Below are 21,689 nucleotides of genomic sequence, written 5' to 3' on the forward strand. Positions count from 1 at the left end.
ACTATATCTTTATGTGATTGCTGTTTACCTAAAATATTGTTGAATACAAATTCCTTTCGACACAAATCGATACCCAATTTTCATAAAAAAATGCAACAAAATAAAAGAACACCAAAGCGAATATTAAGACAATGATTTGAAAATATAACTAGTACTGTTAAATTACTTTATGGATAAAAACATTATAGTATCTGATGATAAGAATGAAACAAAAAAAAATAAGAAATTTTAAGATTGGCAAAGTGACGTTATGTTCGTGCCGATAGTGTACATTTTATGCCATAGTTACTCGTACAGATAGAATAAAATTTCCAAAGGAAGTATAGGTAGAGACAGCCTAAATTTTACTCTTCATGTCAGTCAGTCCTTGACCGAGATGAACTTCAGAAAAATCTAGGATAATGAAAGATCCGATAGAACAGAACACTTTCACTTGTATTCATCCCAAGCTCACTCTTTTATCGTAATACTTTCGTGCAATCAGAGGCGTGGTGCATCCAAAGTTCAACCCGCATATTTTTGCGTAATATTTAGGTAGGTATTTGCCAGTTACGATACTCGATACCATTCATACTATATACAAACCGTATATGTGTCTTTGCATGGCCCTTTTCTATTTTTATAATCATATGCTATTAACAGTCCTTGTTACATTGCCCTTTTACTTAAAAAAAAAGAATCAAATTACATATTTGGGTATTATGATTTTTAAAAGAATCATATGAATAATAGAAGGGAAACAGATGTATTGTATTCACATTATTTATTCATTGATAATATTTATTCCATACTTTCTCATAGTTCTTTAATGAATACATTTTAACACGGTGAATGCCGCTGGGGTTACCGATGATCAACACTCTAGGTACAGACTACTCTCGATTATAGTCCCGAATTCGGGTCCGCGCCGGGACAATAATCTTATAGGAAGAAATGCTTCAGACTCTCGTAAATTCGTTTTTTGTCCGAAGCCTGAGCCTCGGCAACAAAGTATGCGCTTGACAGGTTCCACGGCCTCCCTCCCTCCCAGCGATGGGGATAACGCCTGGACAATAATCGTGTAGATCAAGCCAGACGATAATCAAGAGGAGTCTGTTGTATACTTTTCGATACTATTAATATTGATACTCTTATTATATCCACGAACTAAATATTAGATGTATGATGACATGACTAAATTCAATAGTTTTTTATAACATTCTTTTCGTGTACACTCTGTATAACGAAGGTTTCATGTCGGCGTTGTGGCTGAAACATACAAAAATCAAGTCAACGTGTTAATAAACAGAAATTGTTCAGAATTAGTTTCGCAGGTATGTGATAATTGAAACGAAGTTTACATACTCGTAAACTATTGGTTTATTTGTCTCTATGTGTTTTACACAGCAAGTTTTTTAAATAAAATATTCTACATCGTTTGTCGAAAATCAAAAGAGAATAAAAGTCAATCATCAATTGATGAGAGTTTTAATATTGATATTCATTGCGATATTTATCATATAAAGTACTATGAAAGACAATGGTAAATCGATTGAAAGTAAAATTAAACCACACCGATTCTTATGATTTTTATTGTAGATATCCTAGATAACACAGGAAGCCTTTAAGCCGTTTTAAGCTGTCTGTGTGCTATCTGGGATCGTAACAAGTGTCAACTGTGGATCTTATTGTTAATACGTTTTCAGTAAGCGCTCGATGCTTTTTCGAATCCCATTAAAAGGTACCAGGTAGTCTGCTTGAAAAATTGTTTTTTTGGTGCAACATATAGTTTATGTGACACTTAAAGTTAGATGAATTATATATGTACCTACTCGAATAATTTCTCTAACCATCATCGGACGGGAACTTGTGATCAGTTAGTTACAGTAATGTCTCGATGAGTGCGACGTACTCCAGTCCACTTCGAAGCATTCGTGGTAAGGCGGAAAGGTTTTCAGCCCCTCATAAATTTGTTTTTTACACGAAGTGAAGCCCCTGCTTAGCTTCTGTTTGCTCTGTTTTGCTTGGTCCCACAGGGGGACTACCCCAGTGGTAGGAATAACGCCGTTGCTCGTGTCGCATTCATCGAGGAATCACTGTACTGGCTTTTAAACTAAATTATTAATGGACACTGAAGGTGGAAGACACGAGTAAATCTTAGAAATTAGTCACGAATCATTAAGGTGTATCTTTACAGTATGCAGAAGATTGTGTACACTTTTACAAATGTTTGGGAAATCTTTTAATGTCAGATGAAATAAACTCTAGTTTTTATACTTATTATAGATGAATAGGTCATTGCTAGGGTTTCTTAAACGGTTTAATTAAAATTTATAAAAAAAAAGCTATGTAAGAATTGTCAGATAGCACATGACGCCTTAATGACGCCTATTTTACGGCTATTTTACGTCTAAGGCGTCTTTAAGCCGTCTTCAAGGCGTCGTGTTCTATCTGGGAAGTGTGTAAGGTACAAAGAAAACGCTATTAAAAGAATGTAAAATGACAGACGTAGAATGTTTAAACAAGTAGGCGTATTTCTTCGTGTATCATATAACAACTGTCACACGTGGAAATTGATACTTCTTTATTTTCTGGAATATGTACAAACGTTGCGTCCGGTTACAAGATAATAACATTCAATTCAAGCCTCAAGAACATTTTGCAATCATTTGATCGGTAAATTTTGCCTAATATCTTCGATAAGGATTTGAGTTATAAGGCTGCCTATAATCGGAATCATCGAGTCCAGGCGGATTGGCAGCAAGAGCTCGTCTGATAGCTTCTGGAATTGGCGGTGGTGTTGGGAGATGTGCGCCTTGAGGGTGAAAGCCGTTTTCATCAGCCGTATATTCCACAGTGATAGGGGTTCCATCTGGCGCAGAATATGAAAATCTACCTTGTACAACCTGGAAAATTATACATATTGAATTAAACAAATTTGGTACGTTGAAAGCATGTGTGTGTAATGTACCTATTTTACAAAATGGGCGATTTTATTCTGGTTTATGTTGGTGTTTGTGTATCTTGGAAAAATGGACAGGTTTTATTGCGATTTCGTGTATTCCTCTGTATGAAGTGGTCTACTTCTTTAAATAACAACGAAATCAAGCCAGATTTACACTAGTGGTCACGGTAGGTCAAATCACGTCGAATAAGACAGTAGCCTTTATCCCTCGCACGTAAACAAATGAGAGAGGTATAATCTAATTACAAACTTCTTATGATTTGACCGTACCATTGACCGCTACCCAGATAGCACACGACGTCTAATGACGCCTTCAAGGCGGCTTAAAGACGCCTTAGACCTAAAATAGCCGTAAAATGGACGTCTTTAAGGCGTCATGTGCTATTTGGGTAGTGTGAGCCTGGCTTAAGAGGAAGTTCCTTTTCATGAGGGTAACGCGTTATAATTTTTTAAACATGTTACATAGATAATTGAACTATGAAATACAATTTCGTACACTTCCATTCCTTCAGTCTGTTTAGTTTGTTATGAAAATGCTCTACAGTTTGAATAGGTGGAATAAATCAATTACCTATTACTATAAATAGATTGCGGATTTTATGCATTTATAGACTCTAGAGTTCTGTGAAATACAATAAAAAACAAAACTTTCATCGACTTTTTTATTTTATTCTTAACTCAATAACATACTCAAGAGAAGATAGAAATTTCTACTTTTGATCTTGTCTTGAAGAATTATTTTATAAAATTTTATTTTGCATAAAAATCCGCAGTGTAATTATAAGTATGCAATACGAAAAAGTATGTAACTAAAAAGCGTGTGTGTAAGTTTTAACACGTGACTATTATTACCTCGCTTTGACCCTGCGAAGTAGCTTGAGGGCGTCCGCTTTCAGCAACTGAAATTCCATTATCGGTATCGTAGCTAAAAGTATAAGATCCATCTGGAAAGGTGTCCTTTTGTTGGCTACGAATAGCTATGAACCTTCCAGGTGAACTGTAACAAAATGAAACTTCTTTATTCGACATTTTCACAATTATTTACTTATATTCAAAAACAAATATAAGATACATAATACCATCATTGTATAACAAATCACATGATCTCGGCTTAAGGTATTACAATCTTATAAAACCACTCCTTTTATGAACATTGTTTACTTGCATATTAAAGAAAAATATTATCTAATTATTGTAAGACATTCTAGAAATCTAGTATTAATACATATAGTGTCGTATATTTTACATAAAAATACCTACTTATATTGTGGCGTATACTGAGGTTGTATTGGTTGCTGATAATTTGGTCTAGGTGTTGTTCTATATGCATTTTGATTTGGAAAACCACGGTACGATCCATACTGTCCTACAGCGCAGCAGAATAAAGCAAACAGAAAAAACTGCAATCACACAATGTTTTCTAATATAAAGTTTAAGTTTAAAAAATTACGCAACTGGTTTTATTGTGTTGTATTTTTTTTCTGAATTGAGTAGATAAATATTTAATGTTTGATCCCGTTGATTTCCTTGGACTCTCTTTTGCTGTAGGAAACATTTTTACAATAATTGATTGTACATAAAATACACCCAAATAACATGTATATTGTTTTTATAAAAACTGTTACAAACTAATAAAAAAAAAATCTTGAAAAAAGAAAACTTTAAAAAATTTCTTAATAAAAGAACAAACTTTCTATTGCACCATGGAAAAAAATTAAAAGTGGAGTGATATGAACTAGATTGCACCATTGATGAAGCATTATTCAAAAGATATAAGTATTCATTAGTCGAAGTAATGAAACATAGTACATTAGAAGTATCAATCGAACATTGATAAGCATCGATTGGAAACACTCACTAAATATTGCATGATGTCCGTTCCAGTTTTACGATGTTGCTTTGAACAAGGGCAAACCTGTAATACCATGTGCAAGTACTGCCGGCATTTATATGAAGACGAGCAAGAAGATCTTCCCTTTCCATTCTGACTATTCATGCATTTAACCACTCTCTTTACAATTTCTAGTCGCCCTCACATCTGTGCCCCACCTCAACCCTGCTCGCGAGGATTTAGGTTCTAGTGTTAATGTTCTAATACGAGAATCATTTACCGATCAGTGCCAATTGGTAGCAGTTAATTTGCTTAGCTACCAAATTTATTTACATAAGCATACATAAAAATTTGGACGATTGGTCACATTTTTATTATTACAGCTTGCATATTGCTTCTTTATAACATAAATGTATAAAAATACAATATGATCGTAAGGTTCTTTATTTATTTAAGTTTTATCGTTTCTCTAAGATACCTGCATTATGAATAAATCTTTTATGCAAACTGTGATGGTTATTTGTTACCTTTTTTAGCAGAGAAGTGGTTACTTGCATCATCATGTCTGAAAAGTATAGATCGCGATAGAATATATTATAGTGTAACTATAGCTCTGCTATAAGCAACATCTTCAAGGATAATCACTATTTGTAAAGATTAATCTTTAAAAATATTACTAGAGAATATATCCTTAATACGATTCGAATATTAACAACATTGGTACAAATATAGTAGTGTATACAATTTTATTATAAAGTATACAATTATCGACGGAACAATGTAATTATATTAATATTGTAATTACATTACAAATATAGAATCTTAGAAACGCTAAAAATTTTGTATTTTCATTATGTATGTTCATTTAAAACACATTGACCCAATTACGCGTTCAAATTTATTTATTATTATGACAAAGATCTACGAAATAATTAACTGTCTAACAATAAGACACGTTTAAGCTACTTTTTTGTACGCTGCTCGCTTGTATAAATACTTAATGTGAGAGAGTCCTGTTAACACAAATTGTTTCGTGTCCAGTAAATTTAGGTGGTATAGTATATTTTTGTAATTATCTTTTAAATAGTAGTTGCTGAAACAAGTTCAACAGGTAATAGTAAAAGGTCGTTTGATGCTGTAAAAGACTAAACTTGTTCTTTAGTGAAGACCTACTAGAATGTGGGTATATTTTCTGTTAAATCTTTAAAAATTTCTATAGTGATGTATAAACATTACCCCTGAAGAGAATATTGGTGATAAAGTGATGCATGAGCTTGGTGACAGGAATATGGCGAAAAGAATCTCATGTAATGGAAAACTATGAGTATATTATAGTAGAGATGATGAATCTTGTTTAATTTTATTTACAGAAGTAGTGCCATGTTTGACTTATTGTGATTTTAAACAATACACAGAATATCATAAAAATAATGATGACTTATTTCATGTACTGGACATGTACAAAAAAATTGTAATATTACATAATTTGTATTATAAACATTTTTTCAATGTGCTTGTACCAATATGTATACATAATTGAGATGAATGTGTCTAAATGTTTTAAAAAGCGTTCTTGTCATATTTCTGCTGTCTTACTCTAAATAAATAATTCGAGTTAAATAAATGATGGATTTAAATATTTCTGTACATTTTAGTAGTATAATGATATTATTATTATGACATGTGTTCTTTGATTTTGTTACTTGCTAGATCTAGACAAATTATATTCAAGAACGTACACTAACTTTGTTGTAATTAAAATAAAAGTTTGCTTGATAGTAATTAGATGAATAGTTCGAAAACATACTCTGGCATATACATACATAATTTCACAGTAGTACATTATTTAAGGCCTTCATTAGAATCTAACACAGCGAGTTACTATTAATAGTCCCCTAATAGTTTACGTAATATCAATAAAAATACTGAATAATAAAAAAAATACTTCCTCTTATCCATATCCTCATTTTATTTGTATTTTTTATTATACTTTTAATTTATGGATGGAATATTTTACTTAAGTGGTATTTCTATGCCATAATAATTTTGAAAATAATATTTTCTAGCATATAGTAGGGATGAATTTGTTTTCTTTTGAGAGGTTTTCAGCTTTATTGTATTTATAAAACTTTATAAGAGGTAATTTCTTTTAATTCCAAATATCTTATCTCATTTATACGTATAGACATTTTTATTAAGTGAACAGTTTGTTTAAAATGAAATTTTTTATTTAATACGTGTATGTGTAGGCACGTGATGTTAAAATCACTATCAGTTTTATGTCTTTCTTTTATATTGGTTAAAAATTAAACAAAAGAAATCTCTCAGAAAGTATTTTCGCAAAATATTTAAGTACGTGTTAGATTGACGTAAAATCTAATGAAATATGGACTTATATCCGTTTATACATGTAGGTATATTTACGTTATTAAGAGAAAACGTCTAATTCAATTTAGATTTAATTAACTAAATCGACCTTTCCCAATTCTTCAGTCAATGTTATGAACTGATTTTCTTGCTTTTATGTATGTCAGGAAATTTTAAATTATCGTTTGACTTTTCTAAGCTGAATCTTTACGTACGAGACGGCTACAATTCGGAAGGTATCGCTCAACCGGATTCAAAACTGTATGTAGCCGATCAATATGCATAATTTCTAGGTACGTTGCTCATCTGGGAGGATCCCGAAGGTATGCGCTCTATCCGTTTCTTTATGAGAGTCGAAGCGTTGCTGAGATGATGGGGCATACATAAGCTGACGTGGTTAATAAAACGAGAAAGGTCAAACTAGATCCAAGTAACGTTTGCAACCTGCTTGCCAGATAACGAGATCTAGAATCGTGTTGGGCAAGCTTTCTTCAAACATTTTGCGTGTTAACCACTTTTCAAACTTAGTAAATTACATTACAGTTTTTACTTTCCATAACAGGAATTTTATAGAAAAGTCTATTACCTGGAATTCTTTCATTCAAGGGGTATTTCCTTTTGGTAGGTTACAATTGGTTTTGATCTATATTATATGTTCTTAAAATTGTGTACCTCTACTAAGTGAAAAAATGATGGTGCAAAAACTTGAATATATTATCCTCCAACTGCTGATTTGAACCTGAACAACTTTTTCCGTCTTGAAATTATATTTTCCATCTCCCATTTGATTTTCCTATCTTAACAATAAATTTACTAATCCATTTAAAATATTATGTATGTATGAGACAGATATCTGTCTATGATTCTTATCAGTGATAGTTATCATGATGGTATCAACATATGTAACAATTGCTGTATAACAAAAGAGTGTTATATAACAAATTGTTATACAGCTTTTCTATACAACATGTTTTTATAACTTGTTGCAAAATTATACCTTTTGGACACGTCCGTAACAAGTTTGTATAACATTTCGCATCTCATTGTTAATAATGGCGTCACACTTAATGGATAACATGTAACTTGCTATAATACAAAAAATGTTATATAACATTTTTCTTTCTGTTATTCTAACAAGTTTTATAAGTTTGCTACATAATTTGTTATGCTATGTAGTGTAGACACAGCTTAACGCTTCTACATAAATTGCTTGTAAACTGCTTATTGTATGCAAAAATGTTTCAAACTAAGGTTGCATGGTATCAAAAAGGGCACACAATGTAATAATTACTTTTTTGCTAGTTTCCTTTTTTCTTATCGAGATATGAAGGTTACCTTTAGTTTTTTATCGTAATGTGAGAAATTTGATCATGCAATTGGAAAGTGTGTTGAGCGCTGAGTAAGAAAATGTTCACTATATAGGTCCAAAAACTAATAATTATTGAAATATTCTTCAGTGAACTATGATAAACTTTCGTGAATGTAAAATCCACACTTACAACCAGTTTCCGAACTTTTTATGTCACTTGACTACTTTCTTTCGGGGACATCTAAAAACCAAAGTTAACCGCGCGCTACCAATGGCACCCGAAAATATAAAAAATCGTATCATTAGAGCATGTAATGCTATACCTCAAGAAACACTTGAACATGTGTCATTTGCACTGATTAAACAACTGCGCACTTGTATTGATTCATTAATTGTATCGACCAACATTTTGGGCATTACTTACATTAAAATCATTTAAAGAATATCTCGGTAATTATTTACGCTAACAATTTTTTATTCACCGTTCAATACTCTTTCCAATTGCAAGCTCAAATTTGGCACACTACAATACAAAAACTCAAGTTCTCGTTTCAAAACCCAGATAGCATAAGACGCCTTAAAGACGCCCATTTCTACGGCTATTTTAAATCTAAGGCGCGTTTAAGCCGTCTTTAAGGTGTCATTAGGCGTCATGTGCTATCTGGGAACAGCAAAAAACTAATTACAATATTACGTTGCGTGCCTCTCATGATACCTTACAGGTTTTGTTTGAAACATTTTTTCGTACAACGAACAGTTTACAAATAAATTAGGTGACAGCGTTATATGAATCACCCTGTATGTTGGATACCCGAGCGATCGGGTCGGGTCGGAATAAGTCGAGCAGGCTTGCCCTTTTCGGGTAGCCTGATGCTTTCGGACAGCCTGATGTTTTCAGGCAACTCTATACTCTCTGACGGCCCGTCACTTTCGGACAGCCCAACTCTTCGGGTCGGGTCGGAAGAAGTCAAGCGGGATCGGTCTTGGATTCCGACATTATTATGTCGCGATTGCATAGTCGGTTGCTTACTCATAAAATCACAAATTGGGGTATATAACATTTGTAACATTGTAATAGACACTATGGATATATACAGTGAGAGTCAAAAGTGAGTATACACTACGAAAGTATGGGATTCATTTATATTTATTTCTCTAAATTTAGAATCTAACATTTCGTATAGATGCTCTATTACATTGAGCTCTGTCCTGATAACCAGTTGTGTACAAGTTTCGAGCAAATTGCCAGCAATAAATGGCAAAAGTTGTCTAAAAAACCATAGCCATCTGTTTCCGCATTTGACTTGAGCTTTGCAGGCAACGCCAACTGACAAAATGGTAAAACAAATTGACAGAAAGTCTTGCAACATGACCTATGTCAAATTGAGGGCAAAACCGGGACAAGGTTTGCACAAGCCAATTTGCTACATGTGTTGCTGCCAATTTGCTGCCTATGTTGCTATCAATGTGCGCGCAAGTTGTTTATAGCAAATCTTGCATCAAACTTGTAGCCATAACGTTATAACAGGCATTAGACAAAATTTGGCTTTGATGGTTCGGCTTAGTTAATAACTTTTTAAGAAATAAGGAGCGACTTGGCAATATATGTCAAGGTCAAGGTCATCGGAGCTGCCACTTTTTATTTTAAATTGACATGTAAGTATATTAGCTATTTATTAGCTTTATTGGCTCTTCCACATTGTGTGGTAACAGTTTTGTTCGCGGTGCCGTTAATATGAATTTTTGGACCCTCGGTTAAGACACCGTCTTCTAACATCGAAAAAAACAGAGCCTTGGAGATATTGAGCGAGGAAGTTTCTGTCATTCGTAATGACGTATGTATTAATTCAGACGAAAGTGTACGTAACAGAGCTCAAATCTTAGGAGAAAATGGTACATTTTGAAAATTCTAATACAATATTTTTTAATAAATTGCACATTTGCCAGAATTCCTTACCTTTGGTCGCTATTCACGCCACGTTCCAGAACGCAACCTTCCAACCCATCCTTTCTTTCTCCCCATTTTTCTCTTTTCTCTTCCACACCCTTCCTTTCTCATTCTTTAGCTTCTCCTTTTTCTCTCCCCATCTCCATAATCCATCTACATCATCCTTCTATCCATATTTTATATTTTCCCATAGCTCATCCTCTGCTTCTTCCTTCTTCTGCCATTTCCCCTAGTATCCAGTGCATTTCTCCCTCTTTACATGTCCAATCCTTTTCCATTATTTCAGATCTTCCTTTTAATACATTTTTCTCTCCATAACCATTCTTTTCTGCTCTCTACTCCCCAGTTTCACTATTGCCATTCTCTCTTCTCCATCCTTTCTCCTACCTCACACTTTTTACTCCCACCTTAGCCTTTATCTCCCTCATCAGTTCCTTCACTCTTTCTTCCACGCCAGTTTTACCCTTCTTTAGACCTTTTATTATTGTATTTTCTCTTCTTTCCTCCCTTCCTTTCATTTCCATTCTACTTTCTATCTGTCTTACCTTTCCGCTTAACTCTAACTTTTGTTCACCGATGTCTTCCTTTATTTTCTCCTTCTTTCCTTTCCTTCTCAAATTTCTTAAGCCTTTCTACCATGATTTTAATTTTGTCCCCTTCCATTTATTCCTTCTTTACCTTTTGCAAATTCTACCCTATCGCTTCTATACCTTTCCATATCTCTTCCTTTTCTGCTTCCTATTTTTCTTCCCTCTTTTAAGTTCTTCCGTTATCTCCTCTATTTCTTCTCTTATGTCTTTTGCCTGTTCTCTTCTCCCTTCCACACTTCTCTTATCTTTTCACTCATCCCCTTTAGCATTTCCTTTATGATTCTATCGTTCCCTCGATTGTACTCCTTTGCCTAACAATCCTATCTCTATTCATTACACTTCCTTTATTCTTCCCTTCATCTACTGCATACATTTTTCTTTGACCTCTTTCTCCGTTTCCCTCTACTCTCTATTTTACCGACAGACCTTCTCTTTTCGTATCCTTCTTTATCCGCTGCAGATGTCGTTCTCTCCTTCTTCTGTTCTTCTTTTCCTCTTTGTCTTAACCTCAAAACTTTCCCGTTTTGTTCTGCTTTCTTCACATTTTCCTGTGTTCACCAATTCGTCTTCTACCGAAACTCTCCTTCTTCCTCTCCCCCCACCATCTCTCCCTCTCCCTTACCTCTCCACTCGCCGTTTTTAAAAGCAGAATTAAGTGTATACGTAGTTTAAATCGTTATCCTATCGATTGTATTACTCACCATTAGCTGTAAACATAAGTTTATGATTTCTTCATTCCTATGTTGCCTTTGAATTCGTTAGTGAGAAACAAATAATACACAAACGCTATAGATATTTTAATGTATATTTATAAAATATATTTATACGTTCATATTTTACATATCATAATAAAAAGCATAATATTGTATGTTATGTTATAAATAAACACTTTCATATTTTATTCAAGTTGTTCCTCTCTCATACACTTCCGTTACTTTATTTCCATACATTTATCTTCAGACAAGGAAGCTATCTTTACTTTTCGTAATTGTAAAAAAGGAATTAAAGGGAATTGAAAAACTAATTAAAAGGAAACATTAGTCTGTGTCGCTGGATTTCACAATGTGATCAAACGATTGCTTAATAAATAACTTCCAGTACAACATAGAGAAGAGTAATTGAACAATTTGCATCAATTTCCAATATTCTCTTTAATTAGACTGTTTAACATGCATAGTATCAATAGCTGAATACAATGTTCCATGGCTGTTCAAATTTTTCCATGAATACATAGTTGATGAAATTTTACTTCTGCTTTACGTTTTGGCAATGCTGAGCTGCTCAACTCTTTGCCCGTTCGTGCAAGTGTTCAGGGTGTCCGCGTAATTAAGTATTTACGAGCGTGAGTCTCTGCACCTCCAAGAATTATTTGCCACGTACAGCGAGGCCCCGATACTATAATACAATTTTTCCTTATATAAAACACCGGTCTGTGACAGCACTGGTCGTTTGTCATTTTGCCGCAGGCTGTACCCACGGGCGACATCGGACTCTCGTACCCGAAAAGCGTAGAGTTGTACAGTGCTGTTGTAACGAATAAATCATCTACCTACTAAATCAATAATATTCACAACTGGAGGCCGCACGCGATTCATTTTTCGGTCTAACTAAAAAATCAGAAACCGAGCTAGAGCCGGTCGTGTTCAATAGGTACAGTGGACTCTAACTATATTGCCATGGTCGGGGCTATAGGGGAGTAAAATGGCAATGAGTTCAGAGCCCCCTCTATGCTAAGTTCTATTGTCATAGCCTTGGTCTCGGCGCCTGCGCAAAAGCTGGATCGTTCTGGTGCGCCGGTGTATGCAACGTGGTGGAAGAACGAATGTGTGCTCGAAAATACGTATGAAGGGGAAGTACCTCGCATGGCAATATGTTGAGTGGCAAAATAATTAGAGTCCACTGTAGAAAAATCTATGTTAGTAGGTATAATTCAATTTTTTTTGAATATGTCCGAGTTCTAATATATTTCAATGTAATTTAAAATATGAATTTTTAATATACTTTGTAGTTTACCATAACCATAAACAACAGTGACTTGGCATGAAAGAAATATTAAAATTTTATTATCTACCTATGCTATACTGTATACCGGAGATGCCCACGAGTTACTTCTGAAGCTGTATTTGTTAGTGTATACATTGCTTCAGAAACAGCATCCTAAAACCAAGACACAAGTACCAAAGTCTTTTAGTATCGCCTGTATGGCTCTTCCTCTTCAGGATGAGCGGCATTATGGGCTAAAGCACGTTGTATTGCTACTGGTATTGGTGGTGGCGTTGGTAAATGTGCACCGTTGGCTTGAAAACCATTTTCATCGGCTGTATAGGTTACCAAAATTGGTGTACCGTCTGGTGCAGTATAACTAAATTGTCCCCTCACGGACTCTATTTGATTTGGTCCGACAAACTTCGGTACACCTTGTTCTGCTACAGATATACCATTTTCTGTGTCATAACTAAAACAGAGGAAAAAATACACAATAATAATAACATTGATGACCATAATAATAATAACAATAATAATAGTAATTAACGATATAATACAGTAATAATAGTAAATAACAAAATAAAAGTAATAACTACACGCTGCGATTGGTAGCCAACGCTACCGCGGGAACTCGGCCGACAGACTCGCGCTCTGATTGGTCGGGGTTTTTCTTTAATATCACGTTAACAAAGCCTCGGATAACATTTTTGCTAAGGAAAAAGTTATTTCAAATCATCCCAGGTACCCCTCATTTCTGGGGTCGAAGCTATTTTGGGACATCCTGTATACATACGTAGGGTGATCTTCGAATTCACTTACGCGACTCGATTACCTACGCGATTAGTTCACATAAACTTTTCTGTTGCTCTTTTGCAAATTCTATGTAATAAATAGATTCTTGTCTTTTATTCTAAAACGTTTTTTAGCATTTTGCTGTGGATGAAGGTCTCTTCAGAAATTTCAGGGTGGGCATAATTTTTGTTTCGCTATGCTATAAGTTAGTAACTTGTAAGTATTTATTAATATTTAGTAACTTAAAATATTTCATATTTTTTAGTGCAATAGAATAGATTTGTGATAATCTAATTAAAAGTTGAATTTCATTATCAATTTCTGAAGATTTTTCAGTGGAGTTCAATTTTTGTATAAAATATATATTTATATATATTAAATATATTTTTGTATAAATCGGGAAGTAGAAAAAAAGTCTCTGGAAAAATTTTCTAACAAACAAATGAACACGTTAAACATTTCATTATATAGGATTTGGCTTACGTTACAATTTGTATATACAAGCCATAATTATTCTGAAAATGCAAAAAATACGCTACAAATCTTCATAATTTCTGTTCTTCTAAACTACTATTGTGCCAATATATTTAAGTAAATACTGAATTTCTTTATTACTGAAGTTAAAATTTAAAATTGTTTGCAGTTTTAAATTCAATAAACCATTATGCAACTATAAAGTATTTTATATTCATAACATCACTATGGTTCACTCGATCTATGAGCACATTCGGTATAAAGTCTTATTATATTATATGTGTGCATGATATCACATTGCTCAGAATATAAAAATTCTCTTATAATGCATAAATTGACGACCTACGGTACGATTTGACAGGTATGTTCCTCCAAGATATGAGGTGGAGCTTGTTCGATTTACTGAACGACAAATGTCAAAGGAGGGGCTCCTCTAGGCGTGAACCTCAAAGTATAGTCGACAGGTATGTATGTATGTATGTAGGTGGATAGGTAGGTCGATTGTAATTATTCTATTGTGTAATGTGTTATTGCTAACTGCGCAATCGTCTAACACAAATGATTAACATCAAAGCTAATTAGATATCTTTTCACAGCTGAATATCCTGTGTAACCTCCTCCTCTTCTTTTTTGCCCCCTCTCACGTCTTCATTTCTATCTTCCTCGTTTCCGTACTCACACTCCTTTGGACTAGTGTTTCTTTCTGAGTACGAACGAGTAGACTAATTGTCAGTGTAAGTGTGCATTCCAATCTTAACAATATACTTAACAATTTTATATTCTGATATCAACTAAAATTATGTAAATGTATACAAATTTGTGTATAAAATTAAACAAATGGATTCTTTAAAATCTTGGATGGATGGATTTTTTAAATGTGTTGAAATATTCACCTAATAATGATGACGATGTCAAGGAAAGTTACAAAATATATTTTGTTTTCAATAGAGAATCGAAATCATTCAGCAAAACACACGACGGCGACAGTGGTAGCCAGTGGCGGCGGTCAGCTTGTTAAAATCTTATCAAACAGACGAAATTGATAGATATTGTTTTCATGAATGGGGTTCTCCTAAATTTTTATGTACCATCTCGAAGGACTGGTTATCACAGCCTGTTTTATATCCAAACTCACTATACCCCAAATAGTACATGTCGCCTTGAAGACGTCGATTTTACGGCTATTTTAGGTCTAAGGCGCCTTTAAGCCGTCTTCAAGACGTCATTAGGCATCATGTGGTATCTGGGACGTTTATTCTGTCAAAATTTTTGTATCTGTTTTATAAGATTAAACACATTATACCCTTTTATTGTTACCAGTACTTTATGTAATTATCAGTCACTGTAATACTTTGTCTATGCTCGTCCTACGTACATGATCTCGCACCTATAAACGTTTATTATACAAATATGACAATACTACCTAATATTGATGTCAAACAATAATACTAAAGGTAGTCGTCTTTGCATTTCCCTGAATACCATTCCTTAAATGTATGAAGGACATTATAAGAAGTGTTTTTATATTATTATTTCATAAATAAGATTATAATAGGATAGACGGATATGCACGCTAATGCGTTTTTAGAGACCGAGAATAAATGGGATTCTTCGAGCGTGTCGAGATCGCGTTTGTGGAAACATACTTCGACGTCGCTTATTGTTTCGTCGACGTACGGTCCGCTGTAGAAGGACGATCTCACCTGTAGGAATACGATCCATCCGGAGAAGAGTCTTGGGATTGTCGCAATATAGCGAAACGTCGCCCATAGTAGTCAGGATTGTACAAGTATCTATTGAATTGCGCAGACACCACTGTCGAGAGTCCTAACAAAACGATCTAGAAAAAAAAAAATAAATGACTATTACCAGTAGTAATATAATTACGGTAAGAAAGAAAGAAAGTGGGTGGAAAGGTAATAGATCGATTAAAATTCAGCAAAACTTTTAACTGTTCATTCTGCACATATACCAATAAATTTCTGAGAAAAGTTACAATAAGATTTCACGTGTTCCTTATAAAATATGAGAATTATATCCACACAACGATATACAGGGTGTCCCAAAATAGCTTCGACTACCGGAAACGAGGGTTCCTGGGATGATTTGAAAAATATCAGATTTTTTCCGCATACTCCCGGAAATGGGAGATTCGTGCGGTGATTTGAAACAAGTTTTTCCTTAGCAAAAATGTTATCCGAGGCTTTGTTAACGAAATATTAACGAAAAACACCGACCAATCAGAGTGTGAGAACTCGACCGGCAGACTCGCGCTCTGATTGGTCGAGGTTTTTCGTTAATATCTCATTAAGAAAGCCTCGAATAACATTTTTGCTAAGGAAAAACTTGTTTCAAATCACCTCAAGAGTCTCCTATTTCCGGGTCCTCGTACAGATGCACATCATACTACAACCGAAGGTGCAAATCATCATCGACAACCGAAGTAAGGAAATTACATTAATTTACAGTATGAAGCTACAATTTTATGCAGTTCATTTTTTCGTGGTCATCAATAAATGTTACAAATATAAGAACAATTGGGGACTTTAACCGCAATTATCTGTGAGTTTTAACGTGGAATGGCTCATTCACGAATCGACAGCCTAAAGTTTGGACGCCAAAAAAAGATTGCGAGACAAGGTTAATGTTGCGATGAACGTATTTCTATCTTTGGTTCTTTGTTAATGAAGAATCTATTAATTTATTGGTGAGGTATTTCTAATTAAAATGAGACCAAACACGTTATAATTTGAATCGTTTCTAGTTTATCATAAATATGTAGGATTGTTTCAGAACATCTGGACATTTGTTTATATTTACGCTACAATCGATAGGAACTGCCCCATTCAATATATTGATTAGCTGACTTCAAAGTATTTGGAATTTTTCGTTAACGATTTCGATACAGATGAAGAATACCTGTTCTGTTTTGAAACAGAAAACAAATGAGTCATATAGCTGCTTCAAAGATATAGCGACAGTCAGAAACGTGGCCGACTCTTAAACCATTAGTACTCGATCATCGGGGGCCCATTGTGTCCCACCGCACTCAGGGTCGTGCGCAACTTTCAGCTATGGGGGTCCAAAAAATAAAACAAAATAGACTGAAATATTTGACAGAAATTTAAGTTTTTGTAAGCATTCATCAAGAATAAAAGGGCCACAGGTATTATAAATCTGAAATTAGTACACAATTAGAACTTGTTTAACTACATTAAAACGAAAAAACCGATCCCAAATTGACGTCGCACGACCCTGAACGACGTTCGAGCAGAGTTTTTACAACTCAAGGGTACCGAATGACAGGATTAGACTACCGAAACACATAAACTTTAGGATCGGTCAGATTTGTGGCTAACGCTATATCTTTGAAGCAGCTATAACTACCTTTTCTCAACGTATCGTAAACCCGCACGCAGCGGAAAAACGATCCTAAGTTATCAGCCGGTTTCCTTGTGCAGGGAACGTTTGTGCAACGTCCTGCGTGGCCTACGTGAGAAAACGAAGTCAGGGGGTCAGTTGGCGTTACACAATTCGGAAACCCCCCTCAATTAGGATTCGTCGTTTCCATGCAACCACCACTGAATTCACCCCTTCAACGTCCCAGATGAGGGGAGATTATGTAAGGTACAATTAGAATATTTTCCAACTAAAGAATTAGAAGTAATCAAACCTTCAGGACTCCTGTAACGAACGAACCACAACTAGCAAGCCGAATCCAACTTTCAAGCTTTTGTAATGAGAATAACTCATAAGTAGACTGCGGATTTTATTCATTTATAACCTACAGGGGTCTGTAAAATACAGTAAAAGACAGAAGTTTCATCACATCTAATGAGTTTTCTAATTTATTCTGAGCCCAATATGATACTTAAGAAAAAAATGTAATCCCTAGATTTGCTCTTCTCGGTATAAATTGTTGTAGAAAATTTCATTTTGCTTAAAAATCCGCAGTCTACTCATAAGACTTGAACATGGAACACAAAATTTTGTAACTACCAACTTTTGTACAAATATCAGCTTCTATTAAATGTTATTTTTTGTGTTAATCCTAGAGCGTTTTTACTTATTTGAATTAGCGACAATATTCTAAGAGCTTGAAACAAGAAGCGATAATATTATTATTATTAATATTTATTTCCACGGGGCAAGGCCCATTAATTTACAAAAATATTACATTATATAGGTAATAGGTCTACAGAGATACATATTTAACGAGTATATCTGAATATTTAGCTTAAAGTTTGCTGCGTTCTATTTTCCTGTAGATTTTAGTCTTGAATGTATTTGCGTCCGGAGTAAAAAAATCAATTTGGTTGCTGTAATTGTTCGCTTGCGTCCAGATTCTATTAATTGGGTCAGTATTGTTAAGTGTGGATGTGCATGGTGAAGGCCTAAAAAGTGGGGGAGCTCTAATTGAAGTTTATTAGTGCCGTGATCTTTGCATTATTTGCTTGTCCGTTAATAATTTTGTGTAGAGAACACAATAATGATAAATTAGAAATTGTCCAAATTATATCATGTTTGATCTCATTTCAATCAGGAAGATCTCACTAATATACCAATAAACTGTTTATTAATAAACAACTCAAAATGAAAATGTTTCATCGTTGCATTTTGGTCGTCCCGCTCATACGCGGGCATTTAAATCTTTGTCGACTGTCTTTACGCACAATCCCTCTTTGTTTTTCACTTGTAGTCGAAATTGACTTGGATCAATAACAATTCCAAAGCGGACTCGACGTTTGAACGTTTAACAGAGCTTTATTGTACATATTAATGAACTTGATACAATATTTAATGAACTTTGATGAGGTATTTGTTTTATTTGGAGCCTGATAGTATCCTGAATAAGGTAAAGGAATTTCCGTTTAATGCCAGTTTTTGTAAAATAGACAATGAAAATCTATATTTGCATAGAGATCCGCAGTCTAATCACGAAGAAGAGCCGCCACGTGGGTGTGCAGGTATGTAAGTTTCATGAATAATTATTTGGCATTAACACATTGTAGTCTCTACTTCAACTGATTTCTCTGTTGCTGATTACTTCGTTATAATTAAGATTACAATTAATTCACAACGTAATTCATTGTCTAATAAAGTGTGAGAGGGGGGAGCACATACATATTTATGTAGTGTGTTTCTACAGCTCTTCATACGTTGGAAAATCAAATTTCCTGAACAAACAATTATAGGCAATAACATACACCTTATAAGTGTACATACATTTTTCGTCACTGTGTATTGATACCTCAAAAAATTACTGTACAAGCCTGATGAGATTTTTTACATGTAAAATTTTTTTCTATACGAATTGTACATTTTGTTGTATTGGGTCGTCCGAAAATTCTGATTTGTTCGAAAGATCTTGATCTGATAAATAGGTACTATATTCTAGGAGTGAATTTAATGTATTTGCTGTATAAGTTATTCGTCGTTTTTGTTTTGTTTTCTGGGCGAAATACCGACGAAACATATAAACAAGCACAAAGTCTGTTTTAAAAAAATTACACCACTCAATTGGATTTTTTGTTATCCATCTACAAACAGATTGAAGAATTTTTAATTAATTGAAAAATAGACATTGTATAAAAAATAGTAAATAAGAATATGTTATAAATTGAAATTCCAAACAATCCAATACGTATATAACATTGAAAATAATGTCTGACACCAAAAATTTTTCCAATTTTCGTCAAAGAAAGTCTTGTTAGAGCTTGACATCGAAAAGTATTTCGAACTACAATTGTTTGTTAATCGCTGAAACGTTCATAGTAATTTTTTCTCCATAAGCAGTTTCCAATACGCAGCTAGAAATCATGTTCAAACTCAAAAGGAACAGACAATTTCAATAAACAAAAGAGACAAAAAAAGAAAACAACGTACTGCAATATTGTGGATACAGTTCTGCAGTTGCAAAATTTTTTAATAGGATAACATAAATCTTTTAAGGATTTGAAAACGACTTTATTTATAACAATATCGAGATACGCAACAGAAATGTGTAAAAAATGGAATGTAAGGGAATATACTCACAAGAATCATCATGATAGCGGTGTAATATAACAAATTCAATAGCCCTGAATTTTTAGTCCACTGAATTTTGTAGAAAGACACGTGACATGAGCTTGTTCCATCCACTGATGTGCATTTCTACACGATCAAACGACTCACGATGAGACTATATACTCGGCACCGTACCTTGCTTCTGCTTCCTTTGTGCCCCGCCACTGTTTTATACAAGTTGAAGGGGAGGATATGCCTTATGTATTCGCGTAATTCATGAACGGGGTAACGATTACATCTATGATCCTCTGATGAATCCCAGTAATTGTAGGAGTACATACATCTTACATCTAATGTCTATAAAGATCAATTTGTATATTTCAATGTACCCACAATCCACACATAGTATACATGAATACACTTCTTCGATTCAAAACAATATTAATTAGAAACCCGGATTAATAAGCTGCTTCCTTTCAGAGCGTAATAGTTTCACATAAAAACATCTGAATGACTGGTAAATATCAGTACAAAGAATGAGTTCTTCTCCGCTGCACACATTCGGTAATAAATATTTCTCTTCTGAATGCAAATTTTCATAGAATAATGATAAATAAATGATTAATATTTTTCACGTACAGACATATATATGAAACGTGTGTACAAAGACTTTTAAAAATCTTCTAACAATGTTAACTGTGTAATATCACATGTAAAACATTCATAAATATCGGACAGAGTACTTTTGATTTATGCATTTATGTTAACCAATGTATCTTATTCATGTAAACGCTTATAGTTTTCTTACGTACTAACAATAAGTCGAAATTAAAAGGAATCAGTATAAAAGTGAAAAATCGTCAAGCTTAGCATACAAAAGAGGTTTTTGGTCGCTAAGCTGATGTGGTTTTTTGTCATTCTGAATACACGAGGCTAATTGAAATAATTATTGAAGCCCGAGTAATTACTTTATCACAGTAATCAAACAAACACAACTTCCTCTGTTTCCCTTTACGATGCAGTTGCTGCGAAGCCGAATTAAATAAATGTAATTAAATGTTTCCGCACTGAAAGCGATTTTTTGGACGCTCATTTTCCAATATGCAGGGTGTAACAAAAATGTTGGAGGTCCCGGACGTGAGAGACTCGTGAGGTGATTTGAAACAAATTCTTCCTTAGCAAAAATGTGATCCGAGACTTTGTTAACGAGATATTCACGAAAAATCCCGACCAATCAGAGCACGAGTCTACCAACCGAGTTCCCGCGGTAACGTTGGCGTCGTTGGCTATGCATTGCGATTGGTCGCTTTGAAGACGTCCATTTTACGTCTATTTTAGGTCCAAGGGACCTTTAAGCAGTCTTCAAGACGTCATTAGACGTCATGTGCTATCTGGGTTACATTTATTATAAAAGTTACATCGATATTTATAAATAAATTCAG

The 21,689-nt window shown here is 34.1% G+C and overlaps 2 protein-coding genes across 2 annotated transcripts; both read right to left on the reverse strand.

Annotated features, from left to right (window-relative positions):
- Window positions 1-2,666: 2,666 nt before the first annotated feature.
- LOC107189649 (endocuticle structural glycoprotein SgAbd-2-like) lies at window positions 2,667-10,923 on the reverse strand. The gene is made up of 4 exons (XM_015578233.1): window positions 10,807-10,923; window positions 4,205-4,344; window positions 3,797-3,941; window positions 2,667-2,885 (listed from the first exon to the last, which is right to left on the reverse strand). The coding sequence occupies exons 1-4, from the start codon at window positions 10,921-10,923 to the stop codon at window positions 2,667-2,669; spliced, it is 621 nt and encodes a 206-aa protein (XP_015433719.1).
- Window positions 10,924-13,176: 2,253 nt separating this feature from the next.
- On the reverse strand, window positions 13,177-20,286 carry LOC107189711 (endocuticle structural glycoprotein SgAbd-1-like). The gene is made up of 3 exons (XM_015578306.1): window positions 20,278-20,286; window positions 15,945-16,081; window positions 13,177-13,444 (listed from the first exon to the last, which is right to left on the reverse strand). Exons 1-3 carry the CDS (start codon window positions 20,284-20,286, stop codon window positions 13,177-13,179), a joined length of 414 nt encoding a protein of 137 aa, XP_015433792.1.
- Between the last annotated feature and the right edge of the window lie 1,403 nt (window positions 20,287-21,689).

The sequence above is a fragment of the Dufourea novaeangliae genome, unplaced genomic scaffold (assembly GCF_001272555.1).
Source record: "Dufourea novaeangliae isolate 0120121106 unplaced genomic scaffold, ASM127255v1 scaffold162, whole genome shotgun sequence".
Taxonomy (NCBI): domain Eukaryota; kingdom Metazoa; phylum Arthropoda; class Insecta; order Hymenoptera; family Halictidae; genus Dufourea; species Dufourea novaeangliae.

Excerpts from the sequence above, each read along its gene's own strand:
- LOC107189649 (XM_015578233.1), bottom strand. The coding sequence starts at position 10,923 with ATGGAAATGAAAGGAAGGGAGGAAAGAAGAGAAAATACAATAATAAAA. Across the intron at positions 4,345-10,806 it reads TGAGGGAGATAAAGGCTAAG|TTTTTTCTGTTTGCTTTATT; the intron begins GTGGGAGTAAAA and ends GTGTGATTGCAG. Across the intron at positions 2,886-3,796 it reads CTTCGCAGGGTCAAAGCGAG|GTTGTACAAGGTAGATTTTC; the intron begins GTAATAATAGTC and ends ATAATTTTCCAG.
- LOC107189711 (XM_015578306.1), bottom strand. Across the intron at positions 13,445-15,944 it reads GATGGATCGTATTCCTACAG|TTATGACACAGAAAATGGTA; the intron begins GTGAGATCGTCC and ends CCTCTGTTTTAG.